A 19,942-nucleotide genomic window follows, 5' to 3' on the forward strand; every position below is an offset into this window, starting at 1 on the left:
GTCACTGTAGAAATGCCTTATAACAGACAGACCATTTTTATGTTTTTTGGTTGGTTAAGAATCCATTGATTGGATTCTTGAACAGAATCGAAAGTGATGTTCGGTTATGGAAAAAGAAAGAAGAAAGCAAAATCCCATGTTCCAACACAAATATCGAAATGATAGTAAAAGGAAAATCCTGATTTTCTAATTTTTTTTAAAAAAAAATGGTGTATTTTGGAAAGGCAATACAAAGATTCGCAACCACGGACTTTCAGGTAATTTCACCAACTTTATCTTGAAAAATCAAAATCCAACACGATGGAATGTCAGAAGACCTAAACCTCTCTGCTTGACACCTCACTCTGCTGCAATCTCCCAAAACCCTAAGCAAAAATGCTCCTCCAACCTTCTCTTCACCATCACAAGGGCTCCCTCTCATCCACAATCTCCTACTCTCACCCTCTTCCGTGGAAAAATCCCAACTTTACCCTGCACCAGACAGTAAACTACAAGAAACTCCCAGTGATCACCTGCTCGATATCACAACTCCACAACTATGGAACAGTGGACTATGAGAGAAGACCAATGATGAAATGGAATGCTATATACAGGAGGATTTCATTGATGGAGAATCCTGAACTGGGTTCTGGCAGTGTGTTGAATCAGTGGGAAAATGAAGGAAAAAGGCTTACAAAATGGGAACTTTGTAGGGTTGTTAAGGAGTTGAGGAAGTATAAGAGGTACCAACAAGCTCTTGAGGTAATAAAAACATGGCTCGTTTGGTTGTATTTTTTGAGCTTAAGTTTGTTGCTTTTTTAGATTGGTTTAAAAATTATGAGTTCTTAAACTTTCTAGCTAGCTCCGTTTAGTATTGTTTGAATTTGGTTTCTTTTTTAATTTATTTTGTTAAATGAGTAGTTCATGTACCAGTGTTAATTGGGTTGGCATTCAGTTTCTATTTTGAGTTTGTCATAGTTCATGGATGTTCGGTTTTTTTTTAGATGATTGAGTTCTTAGGTTGTTGTTCGAATCTTTTGAACCTGGTATGATTGGTATTGCTTATGCTGAAAAAATCAAACTCAACGGTTTGCCATTTTACAATTTTGCTTGTAAGTAAGATGGATTTTAGATTTCATTGATTCTTAAGATTATATTTGAATCAATTTGGGTCTTTTTTTCTTATATAAAGAATGTAGACTAGAGTGTATCGATATTTACTCTTAAACCTACAGGTCTATGATTGGATGAACAATAGACAAGAGAGGTTTGGATTATCACCCAGTGATGCTGCGATTCAATTAGACCTTATTGCCAAAGTGCGTGGAGTTTCTAGCGCTGAAGATTTTTTCCTAAGGCTTCCCAACACTTTCAAGGATAGGAGGATATATGGAGCTTTGCTGAATGCCTATGTGCGAAACAGAATGAGAGAAAAAGCAGAATCTTTGATTGATGAAATGAGAGATAAAGATTATGTCACGCATGCACTTCCCTATAATGTGATGATGACTCTCTACATGAACATCAATGAGTACGATAAAGTTGACTTGATGGTTTCAGAAATGAATGAGAAAAACATCAAGCTTGATATATATTCATATAATATCTGGTTATCATCTTGTGGATTACAAGGATCAGCTGATAAGATGGAACAGGTATTTGAGCAAATGAAATCGGATGGATCCATCAATCCCAACTGGACAACTTTTAGCACGATGGCTACCATGTACATTAAGATGGGAAAGTTTGAAAAAGCTGAAGACTGCTTGAGGAGGGTTGAGAGTAGAATCACAGGTCGAGATCGGATACCTTATCACTATCTCCTTTCTCTTTATGGAAATGTTGGTAACAAAGAAGAGGTTTATCGTGTATGGAATATTTACAAATCTATTTTTCCCAGTATTCCAAATTTGGGTTACCATGCTATGATCTCATCTCTGGTTCGGATGGATGACATTGAAGGGGCAGAAAAGATTTATGAGGAATGGCTATCAATTAAGACATCTTATGACCCAAGAATAGCGAATCTTTTTATGGCTGCTTTTGTTTATCAGGGAAATTTGGATAAAGCTGAGAGTTTTTTTGACCATATGCTTGAAGAAGGCGGAAAGCCAAATTCACATACATGGGAAATTCTTGCTCAAGGGCATATTTCAGAAAGGAGAACGTCTGAAGCTTTGTCTTGCTTGAAAGAAGCTTTTGCTACTCCAGGGTCAAAGAGTTGGAAGCCAAACCCTGCAAATGTATCTTCCTTCTTTAAGCTCTGTGAGGAAGAAGTTGACATGGCAAGCAAGGAAGCTTTAGAGAGTTTTTTGAGGCAGTCAGGACATCTAAAAGATAAAGCATATGCATTACTCCTAGGCATGCCTGCTACTGGTGATGATCTATCAACAAAGGAAGAGAGAACTGAAGACCAGATTGACAATGAGGAAAATGATGATGACAATGGATCTGAAATGCTTGTCAGCCAACTGCAGGGTAGTCTGTGACAGCTCCATTGGGGTGCTTCTATATGCAGGAAGTTTGTTTTAGACCTTGAGTCGTGGAGGAGGTTTTATCAGAACTTCGGTCACAGGGTGCTTTTCTTCGTGGCAATCATCTCCTGCCAAGTTTGTGAGTCCTGCCAGATGCAAATGGTGGCCGGGGTTTTGAAATTTGATAGTTCTGGTGTGGCATAATATTTATCCATCCAGATGTTTGTCCTTAAAGACATGCTCAGGAAAGGAATGAATGCCCTTGACTCCTCGCAATATGACTGTAACCCCTCTCCCATGCTGCTGTTTTAGATTTCTTGTTGCAGTTTGTGTCGACAAGGCAGAAAAACAATTTAATTTACTTAGTCAAGCGACTCAAGTCGTCCTGTATTTTAGCAAACTGAATGTCAATTCAGTCCCTATGCTTTCGATTCGCGCACAATTTCATCCCTAAATTGTTAAGAGTCAATCCCACAACAGGGAGGATCAGTCTCTGAGGTCCATCCCAAAAGTTCAACACACTGCTACCCAACACACCCAAAACAGAGAATAAGCCGCTCCTGAGTTGTTGGTTTGGTAGATAAGCAATGCAATTAATTACCTGTTTTCCTGTTTAATTAAGATTTTAGCAAATTGTATCGATTTAAAAAATGCTTAATCAATTGTCACCAGAAATCAAACCGAAAAGTGAAGTCTTCATGAAACTTCTGGCTAGAATCATCAGGCTATGAAACACAAATGAATATTTTCAAGAGCTATCATTTGTCAATAATATATATATAAAAAAAGTAATAGATAAAAACAGGGTTTTTTAAAAACAAAAATGGTCTTGCCATTTGTATCATTATATGATATGCTAATTCATGAAAGTTGTAGACTTGTAGTTGTATCACATGAAATTAAATTATCGGAGGTAGGTTCTAACGTATCCTCATTATTTAATGACACCTAGAGCTAGCACCAATGAAGTATACATTTGGTTAAAGGCTTCCTATTATCGTTTTAAGAAAAAAAAGAGAGAGAGATTAATCTATCACATGCTTAATTTTGTTCAAAATTAGAACCAACAAAAAAATTTGAAATTTAGAGCCAAGATTTTGTTAATATATTTTATAACAACAAAAACGTGTTTGATTATATATATATATATATATATATATATATTGTAATAATTTTGAATAAATTATGTTATTTTAAAATAGAAAATGCAAGGGATATGCTTTTTTTATCTTTATTATCTATATCTCCAGAAAATAACTAAAAACTATATAAAATATTAAAATTAAAAGAAAAAAACTGATAATTATTTGGAATTGATGGTAGATTTATTGTCAATTGGCTATGGCCATGCGCAATGGCGCTTGCCCTAGAAAGGAAGGCTAAGCCTAAACCAATTTCCAAAATTAGAATTCAAACAACTAAAAATAAGCAGATCACCTCCACCGAAAAAAGGGAAAGAAAAGGAAGAAAGAATCCCGGAATCGGATTCTTTTCGGAAAGGGAAAAAAAAGAAGTTGCTATTATCTCTCCGATAAAACCACAAAAGCTGGCCACTAATAGTAAACACCACCTCTTGTCCCCGCACCAGCCTCCTCAGTCAAACAGTAGACCACAATCCACAAAAAAAAACCACTAAAAAGTGACTGCTGCTCGTTAACAATGCCAGCCCAAATAGCCTCCCAAGTCATTGAACCACCCACCACCCTAGACGGTGGGTTACCACTTACCACTATTCCCCTAATAGTTGATGATGATGATTATCTTAATCATCTATGATCATCACAGCCACCATCATGGCCAAAAAATCAGGAAGTGGACCTCTCTTTTGTCCCTAGACTAAGGGTGCGCACGTTAGCCCTTCCCTCCCCGCCCACTCACTCACCCAAGCGGTGGCCTCATCCGCACACCCCTCCCTCCCCCCACCCTACTTCCCTTATTCAATATGCCACCAAACCCCAATTTCCCCCTTCCACCACCACATCCACAACAACAACCACGACCGCTTTCCTTTTTCTCTCTTATCCTCCCACCCTTTTCAACCTCAAGTATCCCCCTTAACGTTCGCCACCTCTCTTTTCTTTCTTATCCGTCGCCACCACCACCAGAACCACCACACCCAGTTTTCTCTCTAATCTGCCCCCTCCACGACAAACACAACAAACCCACTATTCCATTTTCTCTCTAATCTTCCCCACTATTCGCCCTCAAAATCCTTCCTTTGCTAACGTGCGCCGACTTTCACCACGAAAGCCCCTAATCTACACCAGCACCCATGTCCGCGCCAATCAAAACCGGATCGCCATCATCACCACAAGATCTGACCCCCCTTCAAACAACCGCTCAACAAACTCTCCCTGCACCGCCAACGCATCCATCCACCAACCCACGGCGTCTGCCTCCACCATGTTGGACCCCAGATGAAACCGTGGCCTTAATCGACGCTTACCGGGACAAATGGTACACGCTCCGCCGCGGTAATCTCAAAGCGAACCACTGGCAAGAAGTAGCTGATGCTGTAGCTCGCCGTTGTCCAGATGCTTCGCCACCAAAAACAGCTGTGCAGTGCCGCCACAAGATGGAAAAGCTCCGGAAACGGTACCGGACCGAGATCCAAAGGGCTCGATCCATGCCGGTCTCGAGGTTTACGTCATCTTGGGTCCATTTTAAGAGAATGGATGCGATGGAAAAGGGGCCTCAAGCTAAGGCTGATTATAATTCAGAAAGCGAAGGCGATGATAACGAGGATGATGGTGATATTCGTGGATCTAATTTAGAGAATTGTAGGAATGCTAAAAATTTTATGAATACGCGAAGTATTCAAAAGCTTTATGGAAATGGGATTGGGAATCCGGGGAATGGTGGCGATAATAATGTCTTGAGTGGCGGAAATTCTAGTTTGGGTTCGGGTAATGCTGGTGGATTTCGAATTAGAATACCGACAGGAGTTAGCATAGCGCAGCCGGGACCTAAATTTTATGCCAAAACAGAGCAGAAACATGGTGGAAGTCCTAATATGGGTGTTAATGCGAGCCCAGACCCCTACCCGAAGCCTAAATATGGAGGTGGGGTGGGGACTAGTAGTAGGGTTACGAGGGGGAGTGAGGAATTGGCGAAGAAAAGGGAAAGGGAGCCGATGGAGGAGTTGGTTGCAGCGGTAAAGGTATTGGGAGATGGGTTTGTTAGAATGGAGCAAATGAAGATGGAAATGGCTAGAGACATGGAGACAATGAGGATGGAAATGGAGATGAAGCGAACGGAGATGATTCTGGATTCGCAACAGAGGATTGTTGAAGCTTTTGCTAAAGCTTTATTAGAGAAGAAGAAGAGGCCTAAGAGAATGCCCTCACCTGAGTCATAGGCGGGTGAATGCGACTGTCTTGTTTTTGTTGCTAGTGTTTGACTATTGTTTGTGGTAAGGAATGGAGTGGTTCGGTCAGATTTCATTTATCTCTGGACGAATAGACGGAGATGAGCAAAATCAAGGGTTGAATCTTCATGTTTAGATCACTGTTAATCCACTCTTTTTGTGATTGTTTATTTAGCAACTTGGGAAGATGCGGAACTTTGTTAGTCTTTTCAACTTAACTTTTGGATCAATGTAGCCTTAAATTTGTGAGATTAGATGCGTGTGTACAAGATGCTCGATATGGTTTTTGTGTTTGTAGTGTTTTTATTGAATGGATATTCGAAAGTGGTGGAAGAACCAAGTGATTTGCTAGGTAGGGAATCAAAACATTGGGCATTCCCTTAGCATGAAGTGACTGTGAGATGGTTACTCTTTTTTGTATGATTAGTTTTAGAATTTTCGCTACACTTTTCCTTTCAAGCACTTCAGAAGTTGTGCACTTTTACTTGGTGGATAGAACTCGGAAGTTAGATGTGCAAAAGGGATCGTACCTTGAATTTGCAGAGGCTTCCCCTGACTTGTTTGCACAGCTGAAGAGGGTTGTTTGCTTTTTCTTTGAAACTGAGGTTTCAGTTTTCCAGATGAGTATGTTACTTGTACATTTGAAGGAATGCAACTTGTTTGTACGGCATCTTACTCATAAAAAGGTGACGCTCACAGTGTCACTGTCAGCTCAAAAACCGAGGTAGGTGGGCTTTTGAGCCCTCGTACATCTGTTGTCAAAACTAATCCTTCTAGCAGCCAATGAGCCAAATGTCTCAGATTTTACACCAGACGGCATGTCGTTAGTTGTCATAATATATATAGAGAAAGAAAAAGAGAATGGATCTATCTTGGGATTTGAACCCGACGTGAATCGAACACGCAACCTTCTGATCTGGAGTCAGACGCGCTACCATTGCGCCACGGATCCTTACTGGTAATTCATGTAGTAAATAGTTATTTATTCATTATTAAGAAGACCATGAACTTGGCCTGCCCGTCGTCAAACCACACTCGATGTGTGAACTTTGAATGCTGTATTAGAACCTTGAGTTTAGGATTCGGACAGTGATATATCAATAGGATAGAGGCTAAGTTCGAATTGGAACATGATTCTCGCCTGATGGTAACAAGAACGGTGTGTGTAAATACAAAACAGCAATGCTCGAAATGAAACCATGTAAAGCTGTCTTAAAGATACAGAACAAGCAGCCAACAACACAGGGCCACAGGCATTTAAACAGGCTGAAGTAAACCACCATCAACCCTCATGGGACGAGTAAAAGATTCTCCATCTATCTCTGGATGAAGTTCCAAGATGGGGATAACATAAAAACTGTTTTGCAGCACTGTTGAATATAGATTTCTTCCTTCATTTCTTGAATTCTTCTTCTTTTTCTTTGTTTAATGTACAAAATAGATCCACTACAACGAGGAGCTACCAAAAATTTGGGTCCAAATCATCCCTTTAGTCCGATTGTGAAAATCTAAACTAAATCAAAGAAGTGCATGACAATAAACACCTAAAAACTAAGACCCGCTTGAGCTGGTGCCTCTCTTCGTATTAAGGTTTTTAGTTTCCGACACTTCTCTTGATTCTTCGGACATGCAATGGGACTGGATTTTCTAAGACAACAACATTAATATTACTCCACACTTCTGGCCTGGCTGGGAGCTGTGCAATTCTCTCTATGATCTCCATATCTTCAGGAAGAACGAAACCAAACACTGTATATGCCTTATTCCACTCACTGTGGTTAGCTAAACTGACGAAGAATTCTGGACCAGAATCAACCCATGCAACCGAACCTCTTTTAATGGTAGGGCAAGCCTCTGTTGGAATATCCTTAAATACTGTCCCATAGGATCCAAGAGTCCCTTGAATTAGTGCAAATGGAGGGCCATATGGAGCCTGCACAGCTCAAGTGAGGAGATTTATAGTTAGAAAATTCAAAATCCGGAAAAACACATTACCCTGCATGTTATGTTATATGAGGTTTGTTAGAATACTGTGTGAGAAGAGCACTCCAACGCAATTTGTGTCAAGATCACTCCTGTTCTAAGTAAATCTTTCAAAAATTATGGAAATCCCAAGCTAAACATGGAACTTTATCAATTGGCAGGCAGCAAGGCTCTTCAACGGGCCTACTTAAAACTTGGTATTTAAATCTTACATGTTCAATATGATTTCCTTCAGGATCCCAAGACTTTCCCCTGCTTTCTGCACGGTAAAAGTGGCAACCCACGCAATGGCGTGATGCCAACAACTCAAGAATGTACGAAATAGAATGTGGGGCACAATCAGGTAATAGCTGCACATAGCATCACAATAAAGCTGGGTTAGAGCTGATACTAGAGTAAGATAAAAAACACCATTTAGTAGGCTGCAATGTGCAAACATCAAATGATAGTTGACTTGATGATTTCCAGTATACTCAACTAGCTACTTAGATGGCAATAAACCCAAAGAAAACATGCAGAACAATAGGTGATTTTTTTGTTCTTTTTACTGTATCTCTCCCGCTTCCAGCAGTGTAGATGAGCCTACTGCCACACAAGTTTGAGATAGGCGTGCCTGGTGCATTTTATGTTAGGTCAGATATCCAGTATTTCTCAAACCAGTATATATCATTACCATGCACTCTAATTGAACATCAACAGCAATAGAAAGCAAGCACCACACAGGTGACCATAAGTGTGTTACTGCAATCAGCTGCCCTAACACTGAGGGTCTTCGCCATCTTAATGCTTTAGAGGGAAGTTATCAGCTGGAGTTTTACAAGATAATGAGACAGTATAACTGTTGTGCATTTTTTACATAACTAACTTCAATTTCCTATGTTGGATATGCTGCCATTCATTCTAACTTGTAACAACAATGGAGAACATTTATAAGCCATTGCAAGAAATCTTGCAAGGGATTGATCACCTAATTTAGTAGACAACATAAAAGCATATCTTTTTATGTTTGAATTATTCATAGGATCATGCAGGTTGGAATCATAAACATATGTTATGAAGCATGAAGAGTGTTGTGTTCGAAACTCATACCAGCGGCTACCATATAAGGAAAGGTCAGGCATACAGGAATGTCAATGAACACTTACTTTTACATGAAATGTCCCATATTGCGTTTCAAATCCAACAATGCCCTAATAAGCAAAAGGAAAAATGAAAGATGATCAACAAATCAGCAACTGAGAACTCTAGGTAGATATGTTAATGCTCACAGCTGTGGAAACTAGAAACATGAATTAACAGATATGTTTCAGAATTTCACCCATGTGTTGATGATGAAGAAATGGAGGTCCTTCATGTGACCAACTAATAGTTATATGGGTGGATTATTATCCAACGAAAAATCAAATAAGGCCCAAAGAATTTTCTTCAGGAAACCAACATGGATGATAATTTGATCCTCCTACACTTTCAGAAATAAAACAAAAGGAGTTGCCATTCAAATCCAGCTACTGTCATATCTGAGAATATTGATCGTCAACGTTTTCCACTTTATTTTTTAATACACGATGTGTACTTAGCTGTTGCCTTTGGACAACTGTGAAAATGCACACTCATCGGTGTTAGGTGCTACTGTACTCAACCTGAAGCTAGGAGAACATTGCAACATCCATAAGACGTTCACTAAGTAATGTACCTCTCCTCTCCCAAAAACAACTCCAGAAGTCCACATAACATGATCTCCTGAGTCTCGCTTTTCAGGCTCCAAGGTATCCTTCTGTTTCTTCAGCCAACACTAAAAGCAAGAAAAGGAAAAAAATGTCTCAGAATCATGCACATGCACACGACTCTAAACACAAATTATACCAAAAAAAAACATTTTTAACCCATTCTCAATCAGACCAAGTCGCTTTCTGCATGGCTTTTCTGTTCATTTAAAATTCTGCCTAGCACACAAGAGGCGATGTCTGCTAGTGTTTAAAATTTACTTTGATGGCAAAATATCATAAAATTGCAGAAATGAATCAGCATTTCATTCTAATTACAAAAAAAAAAAAAGACAGAGAAATCAACAACAAATTCATTAAAAATACTATAACTTGAAACTCAAAATGAAATTGGAAAGGACCATACCTCGCCAAATTGATCACCACAAGCCAGTTTATCTCCACAAAACACCCAAGAATCACACAAACAAGGCCCACTATCATCACTGCACATTCCTTTACAAGCCAAGCAACAATCTTTAGAAGAATTGACTTTAAATTCAGAACCCCATTTAACAGCATCACCCCACAGCTCCAAATCTTCAATCCCCCTACAACAATCTCCATTTCTATCTTCACGCTTCAAATCATCGCTAACTCTTGAGTCCAAAAACTCTATACTACTAATAGGTGGTCTAAACAGTGCTGAGAAACATAGGTAGACCATGCAACAGGAGATTGTACCCATCGAGAAAAGAACCGGAAATCCATAACGACTGATTCCTTGATAGGTTTGCTTGCGACCCATTTAAATTTTTAAAGAGACCCGGATGGGGTTTCGGTTAAATTTGATTCGTGATTAGTTTCTTGATTTATTGGAATTTGGTGAGAATGGAAACAGAGGACTCTGTTTTTTCTCGTTGTCTTGTCGTGAGATTGTCAGGGAAGTTTGGAGCGCAAATCGAACGAGACGCTTGCTTGCTGTGGACACGTTTACCCTTAAAGAAAGAAAGAGAGAATTTTCTATTAAAAATGTTCATGGCATGAAAATCTCTGGTATTTTTTTTTAACACGTATTTAAAAAGGTTTTTGAAATAAATGAGGATCTGGCAAAATAGCTACTATTTTTGTTTGTTAGCACTGTTTTAAAGAGAACTTAGTAAAATAATAATAAAATAATACAATTTGGTACGTATCATTATTAGAATTATTAAAAAATGAAATGCGACGTTTAAAATTGTAGGATACGGAAAACAAACTTTTAAAAGAAATTGTTAAATGGATTGCATGAATTATAATGAGGAAAAGAAAACAACTTGCAAGAATAACAAAGTTCAATGATATCATAAAAATAATCTCAAGACAAATCCAAGAAAAATAACTAGTAAAAATAGAAACCAAGAAAAATAAGTAAAAATAGATTGCATTCTTCATTCAAAAACAATTAAACAATTACAATAAAAAAAAAACTAATAAAAGAAAAGAAATATAGACGTTGAAGACACATCAAATATCTTATTATAATATTATCGATAAAATTAAAATAATCTTAACAAGATAAATCTACTGACACCAATAAAAATAATCAACATACACTAGTAAAGATAATCAACAATGATTTGTAATGAATCATGCTTTACATTCAAAGACAAGTGAATCATATATCACATCTAATTCATTTCGGTTATCATTAATGATCTTTATTGATATCATTAAGTTTTTTTTATTGAAATTTTTTCTCTAGTACTGGTGGTGTCATAATTAAAACTTTGACGTGTCTTTAAAATCTTTTTCTTTCTCTATGTATTTATTTCTTTTTTTTTCTTTCTTAAATCTCCTAATTGTAATTACTTACTTACCTTTGAACGAAAAACATGGTCCATCGTGATAACCATTGATAACCTTTCTTATTGTTGTTAAACTCATCTCATCAATGATCTTTTTTAATAGTATCACTAGTATAATAACCAGAATTTCAGTATGCTTTTGAGATTTATTTTTTTCTTCTTTGTTTTTCATTGTCCTCTCCTCTCATTATATTTTGAGCAATCCATTTAACAATAGTTTTGAAATGTCACATTCCTCACTAATAATAACATTGCATGTTGCTTTTTCTTATCACATTTACCACACTGTTATTTTGCTAATTTTTTTTTTAAAAAGTGTTAATTTAAAAAAGTCAAAATAACATAGTCTAATTTATGTCACGGTTAAAAATAAAAACTTCGTAAGAGTTGGTTCTAAAAAAATTGTAAAACAAAGTGACAAATTTCAAGAAGAAAACAGATAAAAAAAGGAAAAAATAATAAAATTTTATAAACATACCAAAACTCCGAAAATAACAATCTTAATACCTTTAAAAAAAATTCTATAAGATAAATATACTAGCACCAAAGTAATCAAAGGAAAACATACACCACTAAAAAATAAGTGAACAATTAAAACAAGGAAAGAGAAAAAAATTAATAAAATTTAATCTCAAAACACCTCAAAATTTTAATTACAACACCATCTCAATGAAAAAAAATTAATATCACTAATAATAATGAGAGTGAACTATGCACCAGTTGTCTTTGGCCAGCACGCGCCTACGCTCCATATGACTGGATTTTAATATTTATTTCGGCTGAAACGAGATGCAGTATTAATTCAATATCACGTAGAAGCTACGATAGTTCGTGCTTTTAGAAACCTCTTAATTGTTCACCAACTAGCATGCAATCTTAAGGGACAAATAACTAGCTAAGAAAATTTACCCTGTTGACTAATTGAATTCGAAACCCAGTAATCACTTGAGAATCTCATTCTTCGTAGATGTAGAGAATTCGTCCAAAAATAAATAAATTAAAGATTAAATTAACATTGAAATACCTTCATCGGAGAATAGATGTTCGGGGCGGGGGGGATGCTTAGCACTCTCTATTGAGCTAAATCATCCATTTAATTTTAATCGTGAATCATTCACCAGCAAAGAATCGTTATTTGTGGTGGAAGCAAATCATAGGCCGAGGCTTGGAAAAGCGGCCGGCAGCTGTACGGTTGGCTACTTTTTATCTGTTTTTAGTGCTTTTTTTTTCTGGCGTGAAACGATGAAGAAATAAATTCGAGTAAAAGCCAGCATGAAATCTGTAATGAGCTGGTATGCCAGCTTCCGATCCAAGTTGAAACGTTTCAACAACACGATCAATTCTCCCTTAGACACTGTTTGAGCAAGCGGGAGCACAGCGAGACTAGAGCCACAAGACATGTTTTGAAACATCGGCAGTCACTAGATGCAAACTACCATATTATAAAGCCGATGATATAAAAAAAAAGTTCAAGAGGTTTCTACAATACATTCCTCAGGTATCTTACTAGTAGCAAAACAAGTGTCAACCAATGCATGAAATGAGGTAATGCCAGAGAGCTTGTTTATCCAAAACAACATCAGAATGGAATCAAACCGATTTACAGGGAAACCCTAAAAATTCAGACGAAGAGCAAAGAACTTACATTTGATTCATAACGAAGATTGAAACTTGGTTTCTGTTGGCACAAGAGAAGAGTTGCTCAAAATTGCTTCAAATGAAAATAGCGCAACCCAGAGAGACTCCAATTATAAAGGCAAACCCCGACACCAGTTCTACAAAACAAGCAAATAACCTACCATCCAAGATCGTTGCTAGATGAAAAGAAAAATACCCGACCCCTCAGAAGGGCCACCACACATGACGTACATGAAAAATTAAAATCATCCTCATGGACAGCCTCCTCACCACAGGAATCTTATTTCCTTTTGGAATCTATACTATCCTGATGAGAGATCTTTCACTCTGCATATACATATGTAACACTTATCTTCGAGCCAATATCACAACAAGGAATTGACACTGAAGATCTCAGAAGGGCTGCAACAGGCATCCTCAAGAAAAGTAAACAAGTAAATCTGGTTTTTCATGCTGAGTAGGCTTCTTTTATCTCGGTTATTCACCTGCTTTACAAAACAGCAAAATGCAATCTCAAGGGTGATGAAAACTCAAGCCTGTCCAAAAGACCTTATCTATTCAGCAAGATGAATTCCACCATAACCTACCGAAACAGCTACCCCTCTCATTTCAACTACCAAAGCATTACCCAACATAGTAAACTGAACATCGATTAAATTCAAAAGAAACTCCAACCAAGTATTGTTGAGCTGTACTGGTTTCTGAGAAATGAAATCCGCTTGCAAGGACCTAAACCACAACTATCCCACAAAAGCACCAAGCACTTGTGAATCAAATTTCCTTTCTTTCACCACCAAATCAGGCAGTTGGTGTCAAACCTATATTAACTTTAATAAACCAGAAGAGCCCAGCAACAGGTGGTTTTTTATCAAGCAAAGACAGTGAAAATAAAATAGCAAATGTCTGTCAGTTGCAGCATTATGATTTTACTGCTGGTGACAGAAAAAGCTTCTATCATAAACAAACCATCTTGTTGCCAAACATACTCCATGTATAACATATTCCAATGCTTGACAAAGCAAAACTAAATGCAAGAAACACAAAGCCCAGTTTTTACACAACACGTCAAACAAAGATGTTTCACAAAGTCCACACACTCTTGATAATACGTTCAGCTTTCCATTGCATCTTAGAAACACTTCCAAAGTAAAAACATATCATATAGGGGTGCCGGCCATCAGGACAATGGGGACATTAGTCCTTTTTGTAAAGCGGCGTGCAATGAAACGACCCTGATGTAAACCATGTACATTTGGCAATGACCGCAGCCACCAGTAATAGAGCTAGACCATTAGTTAGAGATCCATAAATAGCTTGAGGCACCACAGTTCCAAAAACGTTTGCTTTGTGATTATGCTAGTTTAATGTATTGCATTAGTTTCATTTAGATGCTGCTTATGCCCATTAAGCGAAACATATGGCTGTGGCATGGTACAAACACAACTAAATGCCTTCCAAGTCTTATTTCAAAGCTTTTCCAATGAATTTAACATAGGAAAAGGGCCAAATTCCTTGCCATTCCCACATAAGTCATCAGTCTCTTAGGCTGTCCACTAAAGTAGAAGATGCAGCAAAAACTCCCAATATCCATGAGATGGAGAACTTAAAGAGAATAAAAGGTCAAATTCATACATATCATACCAAAGCATTCTTATTTCCATTCCTAAACAGGTGGAGTTTCCTTACAGCTTGGACTTGAGACTTGATAAATATCCAGTCTGCAGATCTAAAAAAACTTGAACAAAAGCAGACCTTTTCATTCTACAGAACTTTAAGCTCATCCTTTTCCACCACTATAGAGGCCTATTACACTTGACAACATCCGCCAAAACTGTAAGCATGTAAGCACTATAGCAGCCTCTTTGTCATCTCAAATCTGTTCCATAAAGAAATAACTCGTGACCATAGGCTATTTTTTTGACCAACTATGTCTCTTAGCAATCAATAACAAGCCAATATCTTCAGAAACCATTATCTCCAGGAAAAACATGAAGACACAGTGGTTATATAATTCCTTGGGTGCTTCATAAAATGAAATGACATAAAAGGAGCAGTTCTACTCACACTAATAGTATGATCCTGAGCTACCAGTACCCATGTAGCTGCTGCTGCTGCCCATGCCTCCACGACTGGAGTACATTGACGAGTAAGAGCTACCACCAACCTGCCATTGAAGTGCAGAAAAAAAGTGTTAGATACATAAAATACTAAAGTCAGCATTCTTTATGTTGAGAAAGGGTGAAGGGCATACATCACCACTACGAGACATGTAATCACCGCCATAGCTTGATGAGTACATTCCACCATCATTGCCTCCATAAGAACCTGATAATAATTTCATATTGGAGTATAATCACTATGTATAGTACTAAAATTTCAATGATAACATGCTATTCATATTAATTTATTAGCAACTAAAAACACACCTCCATAACCCATGCCCTGACGGCTACTATACATCCCGTGTGAATCCTGACTGGAAATAGAACTTCTGCTGCCCCCATATCCAGCAGCAGATCTCCCAAGTCTACCAATCACAATAGGAAAGGACAAGTTACCACAATAATGCAGGGATATTTCATAGCAACAATGAAAAAAAGGAATATAACAAACCTATCACCATATGCATCCCCATATTGAGAAGCACTAGAACCAAGTTCATAGTCCAAACGAGGCCTCGAATGGCGCACACCAGCATCAGCATAACGAGGAGGAATATCATCCTTGAATTGTATAACACATCAATAACACTTTCATTATTACTTAGATTTGATGATAAATGGGATAGAGGATAGAAATGTTGCATCATCATCAAGCATAAAGTCAACATTGAAACTTACCATAGCCGGATATGGACGTTTTGAACCAGCAACAGAATCATAATCACGGCCATGCCCTTCACGGTAACTTGGAGGAGGCCTCTCATACCTTTGACTATAGCCATCATCGGCATAAGCTCTCCTTGCAGACATGCGAGATGTACTTCTGGGAAGATCAGCATAGCTGGTACCACGAGAAGAATATTCATCTCTATAAGATGGGCGTCTCTCAGGGATAGACCTAGGATCATAATCTACAGCAGGTCTGCTCCTTGAAGGAGGAGGCTCATCACGCCGACCATATTCCCTCTTCAAGCTCTTTGCATAAGATGGAGCTTTCAAAAGAGCAAAACAAGAGGTAACACTTAAGCATTAATACATCCAGTAAGAGAAACCAGCCAGTGTAATAGTAAAATTGAAGCATACGAGGTGGTCTTCTCTCAAAGGACCTAGAAGGCGGAGCCAGAGGTCTGCTTCTTGCTGGCATGGACATCACGGGAGGACGTCTCTCTCTCAATCCTGTAGAACTCTTTAGACTGAAAGGTGGAGCACGATTTGCAATTCCTCTGACTGGACGAGTAGAGTAGCTATGCGGCATAGGACGAACCCATGGACCCTTGACAACTCTACTAGCTCCATACCCAGGTCGGAAATCTCCACGACTTAGATGCTTTCCTTTTCCCCTCTGAAGGGGTCTTGATAAGCGGGCCCTAACTTTAGCCTGAATTGTGAAAGCAACACGATTATAAAAAGCAATTTGCAACCAAGTCAAACCATATGAAGGCAATGACACAGTAATACAATACAATCATAATTTCCTCCAAATAACTGACAAACCTTGTTGTCTCCTTCACCCAACTCTGCATTGTTTATACTTTTAGCACATGTCACTGCAGCGTCATGAGTATCGAAGGTAACAAAACCAAAATCCTTTCTCCTGGCAGATGGCATATTCCGTGCAAGCTCAATCTTTTCGATCTCTCCATATTTCTTCAAAAGTACCCGAACACGATCCTCATCCCATGAGGCAGGCAGGCCATCAATAAACACAGTCTTCACCTGAACTTAGACAATAAAGTTAGTTGAACCATTCTAAAGTTAAAACAATACATTATGTGTACATGTACACCACCATGTAAGCACCTAAGCACTCTTGTGCCTCATTTTCTCTCGCTGCCACAGTAACTGTGGCAGCCAAAAGGGCATCAAATACAAACACAGTCAGATAGGATCAGAATATAAAACTAAAAAGAAGAATGCAAAAGACCACCCTGCATGAACCCCGTTGATCTTCACCGAGGACAGACTAAAATTGCATAGATACATCACACTGTACTGTATAAAACAAATCTCATGTAGATATCAAGAGAAGTATGATCCACTGCTCAATCCATCATAGGTGGCATTAAGTACAAACTTGCCCTTGGCGCACATCAATCCTTCCTCGCTTAGCGCAAAGGCTACAAATGAATGCAGTTACTACCACCCAAGATGGACAGCACCATATGCTGTGGCATACAGAGAATTACATACAGCTGACACAGCCACAGGTGAAATCTACAGTTTAGCATTGCAGTTAAGTAAATTTTTACCTGTGCCATGATTTCATCACCAGGGTCAATGAAGGAATCTGCAAAAGACACCTTTGCAGGCCTATCAACTCCAAATAAAACATCTCTCTTCTGAAGACGCTTAAAAGCATCCATGGCATCCGAACGAGAAGAAAATTCAAGAAACGCAAATCCCCGGTTCATTCCCGCATTGTTGCTATCTTCTACCAGGGTCAAATCCTTAACATTCTCAACTCCATAATGTTTCAACTTCTCTTTCAACTGGAACCACAGTCAACAACCAAAAGTGTGAGGAAAATGACAACTCTCAATAATCACTGCTGAGGAAAACTTGATGCTTGACAGTGACGCTATATACTTACAGCTTCCTTAGTCCATGTCTTGCAAATGTTACCCAGAAAAAGGGTGTCACTGTCCTGACTTGGAGTAACACCGCATTGTTTCCCATTGATCTGGAATTCAGTCATTAAATTACATATGTAAGTAGTGATGCGAACTTACTAGATATTCCAAAATTTCACATGAACAAAAAGTTACCACTGGGTTTTTGAGTTCTGTCACAGCTCGTTTTGCCTGTTCAACAGTTGCAAAGCGTAAGAATGCAAACCCTTTGTTTTTCTTAGTCTGGGGGTTCATCATCAGCCTGACTTCAGTAACCTCACCAACACGGCTGAATATTTTCCGAAGATCATCCTCAGTAGCATCCTTGTCTAAACCCCCAACAAATACTTCAAACTCCTTCCGCTTACGCCTCTCCTTGAACACTTCATGATGCTCGTCCTCTTCCTCCACATCAGCCATTTCAGCATGCTCTACCTCCTCACCAGCATGCTCATCATCCTCTTCACCCTCATGTTCTTCAGGATCCTCTTCCAATTCCTCCTCTACTAAATCACCTTGTTCCTCTTCACCAACATTCTCCTCCTCATGTTCTTCCTCCACTTCATCTTCCACCTCCTGAACATCCTCCTGTTCAATTTCCTTATCATCATAATCCCCCCCACCATATTCTTCAGGATCATATTCAGGCTCATTATCATCAAAATCTAACCTCTCATCTTTTTCATACTCATCTACAGATTCCTTGCCCTCTTCTTCTTCTGCCATAACAAAAAAAGGTACGTGATCCAGACCAGCCATGAAACACTCAAATCCTCCACTATCCTCAAACAAAAATATAACCCACTTTATTAAGAAATATTCCGTATAACCCTGAATCCTTCCATGGTTAGATACTCTCTCAACAAATTAATACCCTGAGGAACTTGGTTACTTCCTTTTGTAACCTAAATAATTTTTAACTTCAAATTTGACAAACACCACTAAATATAAATAACACCAATTCTGACTAAAGCAGCAAAAAAAAAAATGAAGCAATATAGATTTTCATGTCTATTTTGTTCGGTTTTAATGATAATAGAATACATAACATAAAATTGATAAACAATCAACCCAAACGTTTTATTACCAGAAAATCTAAACAATTATTATCAAACAAAGATACCAATAAATCCCCATCTTAATCAAATTAAGAATCGTTACACTAAAAAGAGAGATTTTAACAAATTTCAACAAAGCAAGCACTCGATTAAGACCTCAAATCCAATTAGATTCTGGAAAGGACACAAATTTTCACAAATTCTAAGAAACAAATACACAGCCAAACACACAACAAACTTATATTTCACTAGATCCAAACCAAACAAAAACAATCAGAAACAAAAACACTTACTTTTCAAAGAAGTCGGTTCATTGGCGACCAAATTCGCTTCAATCTCACCTTCTCTATCTTTCTTCTCATCAATAACTAACTTATCTTCAACAAACACGCTCTTCTCCTCCTCCACGACCACGGGCTTCTCATCAACCGCCGTCGGTTTCACCTCCAAATTCAACATATCCTCCGCCACTTCCCGATGTTGCTGACTCGGCCCCTTCCTCAACGTTCTCTTCTTCCCAGCTGCCGCCGCCGCTCCTCTCTTTACCGCCCGTGGAGGCATTGTTTATAGATGGACTAATATAAATACCCAGATTTCCGTTAAAAAACCCAGATGATCTCCAAAATAGCCAAAAATTCACGAATTTCGAAGATAAAAACCCCAAATCCAAAGGCAACGGGAGAACAAAATTGGGGATTTTGAAAACCCTAGGTCTTAATTTATATGTGAATGATAAAGTGTTGAAGCGGAGTTTGGTGCTCGTGCGGGTGTTTAATGTGCGGCACGTGGAGATATGTAATTGGATTGAACTTATGTGTTTCTTTAAAAAGGATAAACGTTTCTTTTAGTCCCTAAGGATTTAGAAACGTTACACTTTGATTCCTAACCTTGAATACCTAATTGAATGCCTCTTTTTTCATCTCTTTTCTTTTACTTGTTCATGTTTTTCTCTTTTCGATTCATAAAAAATCCCGATATTTTGTTCATAATAATATACAATAAATAATTAAAAATAAAAACAAAAATTTATTCACATAATGAATTCATAATTATCTTTTGATAATTATTTGTTGATTGGTAAGGATGATAATAAATCAAGTTAAGTTAGATTATCATCCCCTG

At 38.2% G+C, this 19,942-nt stretch overlaps 4 protein-coding genes and 1 non-coding gene across 6 annotated transcripts; 2 read left to right on the plus strand and 3 right to left on the minus strand.

The window, feature by feature from the left end:
• The first annotated feature begins 251 nt into the window (after positions 1 to 251).
• Positions 252 to 2,887, plus strand: LOC105120740 (Tetratricopeptide repeat (TPR)-like superfamily protein). Its single transcript, XM_011019093.1, has 2 exons — positions 252 to 741; positions 1,215 to 2,887. Exons 1-2 carry the CDS (start codon positions 376 to 378, stop codon positions 2,466 to 2,468), a joined length of 1,620 nt encoding a protein of 539 aa, XP_011017395.1. The 5' UTR covers positions 252 to 375; the 3' UTR covers positions 2,469 to 2,887.
• Positions 2,888 to 3,819: 932 nt separating this feature from the next.
• On the plus strand, positions 3,820 to 6,171 carry LOC105120741 (trihelix transcription factor ASIL2-like). Its single transcript, XM_011019094.1, has one exon. The coding sequence runs from the start codon at positions 4,726 to 4,728 to the stop codon at positions 5,809 to 5,811; it is 1,086 nt and encodes a 361-aa protein (XP_011017396.1). The 5' UTR covers positions 3,820 to 4,725; the 3' UTR covers positions 5,812 to 6,171.
• Positions 6,172 to 6,700: 529 nt separating this feature from the next.
• TRNAW-CCA (transfer RNA tryptophan (anticodon CCA)) lies at positions 6,701 to 6,772 on the minus strand. The gene has a single exon. It is a non-coding gene; the product is annotated as a tRNA-Trp (tRNA).
• Positions 6,773 to 7,193: 421 nt separating this feature from the next.
• Positions 7,194 to 10,555, minus strand: LOC105120742 (uncharacterized). The gene is made up of 5 exons (XM_011019095.1): positions 9,934 to 10,555; positions 9,497 to 9,595; positions 8,949 to 8,993; positions 8,016 to 8,153; positions 7,194 to 7,753 (listed from the first exon to the last, which is right to left on the minus strand). Exons 1-5 carry the CDS (start codon positions 10,312 to 10,314, stop codon positions 7,415 to 7,417), a joined length of 1,002 nt encoding a protein of 333 aa, XP_011017397.1. The 5' UTR covers positions 10,315 to 10,555; the 3' UTR covers positions 7,194 to 7,414.
• Positions 10,556 to 14,569: 4,014 nt separating this feature from the next.
• LOC105120743 (nucleolin-like) lies at positions 14,570 to 19,575 on the minus strand. Of its 2 annotated transcripts, none has more exons than XM_011019097.1 (12): positions 19,114 to 19,575; positions 17,919 to 18,544; positions 17,744 to 17,833; positions 17,403 to 17,642; positions 16,648 to 16,869; positions 16,237 to 16,531; positions 15,832 to 16,145; positions 15,605 to 15,714; positions 15,418 to 15,518; positions 15,243 to 15,316; positions 15,056 to 15,155; positions 14,570 to 14,867 (listed from the first exon to the last, which is right to left on the minus strand). In XM_011019097.1, the coding sequence occupies exons 1-11, from the start codon at positions 19,379 to 19,381 to the stop codon at positions 15,057 to 15,059; spliced, it is 2,439 nt and encodes an 812-aa protein (XP_011017399.1). In that variant the 5' UTR covers positions 19,382 to 19,575; the 3' UTR covers positions 14,570 to 14,867; position 15,056. The 2 variants fall into 2 exon arrangements, with proteins under 2 accessions (XP_011017399.1, XP_011017400.1); XM_011019098.1 differs by having other exon boundaries at positions 17,919 to 18,481; positions 19,114 to 19,571.
• Between the last annotated feature and the right edge of the window lie 367 nt (positions 19,576 to 19,942).

The sequence above is a fragment of the Populus euphratica genome, unplaced genomic scaffold, assembly GCF_000495115.2.
Source record: "Populus euphratica unplaced genomic scaffold, PopEup_1.0 scaffold6.1, whole genome shotgun sequence".
Classification (NCBI taxonomy): Eukaryota; Viridiplantae; Streptophyta; class Magnoliopsida; order Malpighiales; family Salicaceae; genus Populus; species Populus euphratica.